This window comes from Trichoplusia ni, unplaced genomic scaffold (genome assembly GCF_003590095.1).
Source record: "Trichoplusia ni isolate ovarian cell line Hi5 unplaced genomic scaffold, tn1 tig00002197, whole genome shotgun sequence".
Lineage (NCBI taxonomy): Eukaryota > Metazoa > Arthropoda > Insecta > Lepidoptera > Noctuidae > Trichoplusia > Trichoplusia ni.
Genome location: NW_020800221.1, coordinates 27476 through 31935, shown reverse-complemented (window position 1 = coordinate 31935; position 4460 = coordinate 27476). Strand labels below are relative to the sequence as shown.

At 40.1% G+C, this 4460-nt stretch overlaps 1 protein-coding gene across 1 annotated transcript; it reads left to right on the top strand.

The window, feature by feature from the left end:
* Positions 1 to 219: 219 nt before the first annotated feature.
* On the top strand, positions 220 to 2443 carry LOC113507483. The gene is made up of 2 exons (XM_026890335.1): positions 220 to 2331; positions 2420 to 2443. The coding sequence occupies exons 1-2, from the start codon at positions 220 to 222 to the stop codon at positions 2441 to 2443; spliced, it is 2136 nt and encodes a 711-aa protein (XP_026746136.1).
* Positions 2444 to 4460: the final 2017 nt, after the last annotated feature.

The following is a 4460-nucleotide window of genomic DNA, read 5'->3' as shown; positions in this document are numbered from 1 at the left end:
TCGTACATCACGGAGTCAGCAGTACAGCTCCTGGGACTGAAAAAATACAAGGGTTATAACTATGCACTAAGGTTAGGAGAAGATGAAGCAGGTTGTGCATTGACCTCAAAATATATTGTATACGTAAAATTGCAATCAATGTACAACCCCAACTTTACTATAACAGTCAAAGCTTACGTTCAGAAGAAGTTAACCTCAGTTCTTCCTTCACAAAAAATAATGTTTCCATTGTGGGCTGAACTTAAACAATACAACCTAGCAGACCCAAATTGGAATACACCAGGAAAAATAGACATGCTGATAAGTTCCTCGGTGTATAGCAAAGTCCTCAAACAGGGACTTAGTAAGGGTCCCCCGGATTCTCTTATAGCACAAAATACAGAATTGGGGTGGATATTGTCTGGCAAAATTCCGAGTAAGAATATTAATGAAGAAAGCACAAGCCTCAACTATCTAACGTTAGAAAGGGATCCAAATTATCTTCTTAAGAGATTTTGGGAGTTAGAGGAAATGTCAGTGCCGAAAAGACATTTTACGGCAGAAGAAAAGGAATGTGAAGTATTTTATAAGAAAACAACACGAAGAGATTCATCAGGCCGTTATATTGTCAGATTGCCTTTTAAAGCAGCTACACCAAACTGCGTACATGGTCAAACAAAGGATATCGCATTACGTAGATTTTTTAGTTTAGAAAAACGGTTATCTCAAAATTTGGAGTTAAAAAGGCAATATTCAGACGTAATAAACGAGTATCTTGATCTGGGTCATATGGAAATTATTCCACCAGAACAAGTCAATCGAAAGGATGTAGTATATTTGCCGCACCATGCGGTTGTAAGAGAGGATAAGACAACTAGCAAAGTTAGGGTGGTATTTGACGCCTCTTGCATAGGTAAAAATGGTGTGTCACTGAATAGTGAATTAATGATCGGCCCAACCTTACAAGCGGACTTACGGCACACAGTAATGAGGTGGCGTATGCACCCGATCTGCATCGTTGCAGATATCATCAAAATGTATAGGCAAGTAATGGTTGATAAGGAAGATGTAGATTATCAAAGACTGTTGTGGCGGCAAGATAGTAAGGAAAATATACAGCATTTACGCCTTTTAAGGGTAACATTTGGAACTGCATCGGCGCCATACTTAGCGGTGAGAACATTGCATCAGATTGCAGAAGATGAAGGGGAAGAGTTTCCAGCCGCAAAGGATATTGTTCTGCAGGGTTTTTACATGGATGATTTGATGGCTGGCTGCGAAACTGTATCTGAAGGAATAGAAATTTATAACCAAATGAAGAAATTATTAGCTAGAGGAGGTTTTGAACTGCAGAAATGGAGAAGCAACAACAAAGATTTATTAAAGCATATAAAAACTGATCAAGAAAAAGAACAAGATTTTGAATTAAAAATAGACAAAATAATAAAAATATTAGGACTTACCTGGTGTAGAGACACCGATGAATTTGTGTACACGGTGAAGCTGCCTCCATTGAAAATACCTGCAACTAAAAGAAGGGTTATTTCTCATATCTCCATGTTGTTTGATCCGCTGGGTTGGCTGGCACCTGCAATAATAAAAGCAAAAATATTAATACAAAGAATATGGTTATCAGGAATTGACTGGGATGACGAGTTACCGTCGTCTTTATTTAATGAGTGGTGTACTTACCGCAATGAACTCATGCAACTGGTTCAACTTCGTATTCCTAGATGGTTACGAGCCTCTCACGGTGACGCTTTGGAACTACATGGCTTCAGTGATGCGTCCAATTATGCTTACGCTGCCGTGGTGTACATGCGAGTGGTTAGTCAGCAAGGTGTTGTTCATACAAGATTGGTGACAGCAAAAACTAAGGTTGCACCAATCAAGCAGATCTCCATACCGCGTTTAGAATTGTGCGGAGCGGTATTGCTAGCCAAGTTATTGAGTGAAGTTGCTGATGTATTGAATATTGCCAAGGAACATATTCACGGGTGGACAGACTCTACGGTGGTGCTCGCTTGGTTAAGTAAACATCCATCTAATTGGCAAACATTTGTAGCCAATAGAGTGTCAGAGATCTTAACCGTCGTAGATAGGAGTCAATGGTCGCATGTAAGATCAGGTGATAACCCGGCAGATTGCGCTTCGCGTGGAATGAAACCAGCTGAGTTAATCTCCAATCAGTTGTGGTTGGAAGGGCCAATATGGTTAAAAAATAAGGAGATCGACTATGGAAAGGGTGAAGAAAATACAACAGACCTAGAAGAAAAAGCAAAGAAGATTTTTATAACAATTAATAAGGACGAACTTCCAGTATGGACTAAGTTTTCTTCACTAAGAAAATTGGTCAGAGTAATCGCGTATTGTCTAAGATTTATTAAAATGTGTAAAAGCAAACAAAGCCAATCTGATAAATTTCCTGTGTGGTTAACAGCGGAAGAACTTAATAAGGCATTAACTACATGTATTAAGCAATGTCAAAGTCAGCATTTTAATAAAGAGATTGAAAGTCTACATAAACTAAAAAAGGTAGAAAAGAAAAGTGTACTTACCTCGCTTAATCCATTCGTCGATCACGATGAGATTCTTAGAGTAGGTGGACGCTTGGAAAGAGCCGTAATTGACCATAATAAAAAACATCCAATTATAATACCTGCAAAATCTCATTTTACCGATTTGTTAATAGCTAACGCACACCAGATGACGTTGCACGGCGGACCACAATTGATGGTCAATTATTTGCGATCGAAATATTGGGTTCTGGACGTTAAAAATCGATGCAAATTTTATGTGCGGAAATGCGTAACATGTCTTCGTCATGCAGCTCAGAACTCAGAACAGCTTATGGGTCAACTACCTAAAGCAAGAGTGACCCCATGTCGCCCGTTCCATCAAGCGGGCGTTGATTATGCTGGTCCTATTAACATTAGGACTTCCAAAGGCAGAGGACATCACGCTTATAAAGGTTATATTTGTTTGTTTGTGTGTATGGCTACTCGAGCTATACACCTCGAGGCTGTCAGCGATTTGACGCCGCAAGGATTCCTAGCAGCCTTTAAGAGATTTGTTGCTAGGCGTGGATATTGTGCAGATCTTTATAGCGATAACGGTACAAATTTCGTCGGAGCTGCAAAGGAATTGAAGGCCTTACTGACTGCTGAGAGATCAAGCGTTGTTAAGGAGATAGCAGAGTGGTTAGGGGACAACGGAACCAAATGGCACTTTATACCACCTCACGCTCCCAATTTTGGCGGATTATGGGAAGCCGGTATAAAATCGACAAAACATCACCTGAAGAGGATTATCGGTAACAATACTCTGACTTATGAAGAGATGGCTACGGTGCTGTCGCAAATAGAGGCCTGTTTGAATTCCCGTCCCATGTCCCTTTTAAGTAGCAATAGTGAAGACCAAGAACCATTAACTCCGGGACACTTCTTAGTCGGAGAACCTCTCGTACTTGTGCCGGAGTTTAACTATGAGCAATCAAATATATCAACCTTGAAGCGTTGGCAACATTGTCAGCGAATGGTTCAAGATTTTTGGCGACGCTGGTCAAATGAGTATATGACACAGTTTCTAAACCGTTATAAGTGGGCATATCGAACTCCAGAACCAGCTATTGGAGATATTGTGTTGGTAAAGGAGGACGACCTACCGCCTGCCCGTTGGCTTTACGGTATTATTGAAGAAAAGCATCCAGGGTTGGACGGGATAACACGTGTCGTGACATTAAAGTGTAAGGGGTCTCACATTAAAAGACCTGTGTCTAAATTATGTGTGTTACCTGTCAGTAATTAAACTTAAAATATAAATAAAATAATAATAAAGTTAATTATTTTAGGCTTGTTATGGACAAAACATTATGCCAAGGTGGGCGGTGTTTCAGTTTATCACGTTTTGTCCATGGTGGGCGGAATGTTAAGATGAATATTGGTATTGAACTAGCGCCATCGGCGCAGAGTTGAACTGTCAACTCGATAGATGGCGTTAGTAGAAAAATTATAAGTCGCAATCGTTTGCTTCACACAAATCACTTAGGCTAGTTGAATATAATAAGTTTTTGTCTTCTTGTGTTCACTTTGAAATCTAGTGTTTTATTTCAATTAACCTAGTTCGAATACAGTTGACGCGTCTGAGGAAGGAGTTTGTACAACTCCCTTTGCTCATGTTATACCACAACTTACAGTGGTTACAAATTTAAAGTCCAAACACAACGAAATGTTTCGTTAAAGTCACACATAACATAGGGTCCTACAAAATATGTCTCAAACGTCAGTCAATGCCACACGGGCCATTTGCTGCCACACAGGTTAGTCATTGCCACAGAGGCTAATCATTGCCACGCAGGCTACTCATTGCCACGCAGCCTACTCATTGCCACGCAGGCTAGTCATTGCCATACAGGCTAGTCGTTGTCACATAGATTAAAAAAATACCATTGAAAGGAAACATAATTACTTACCATCGCCGTC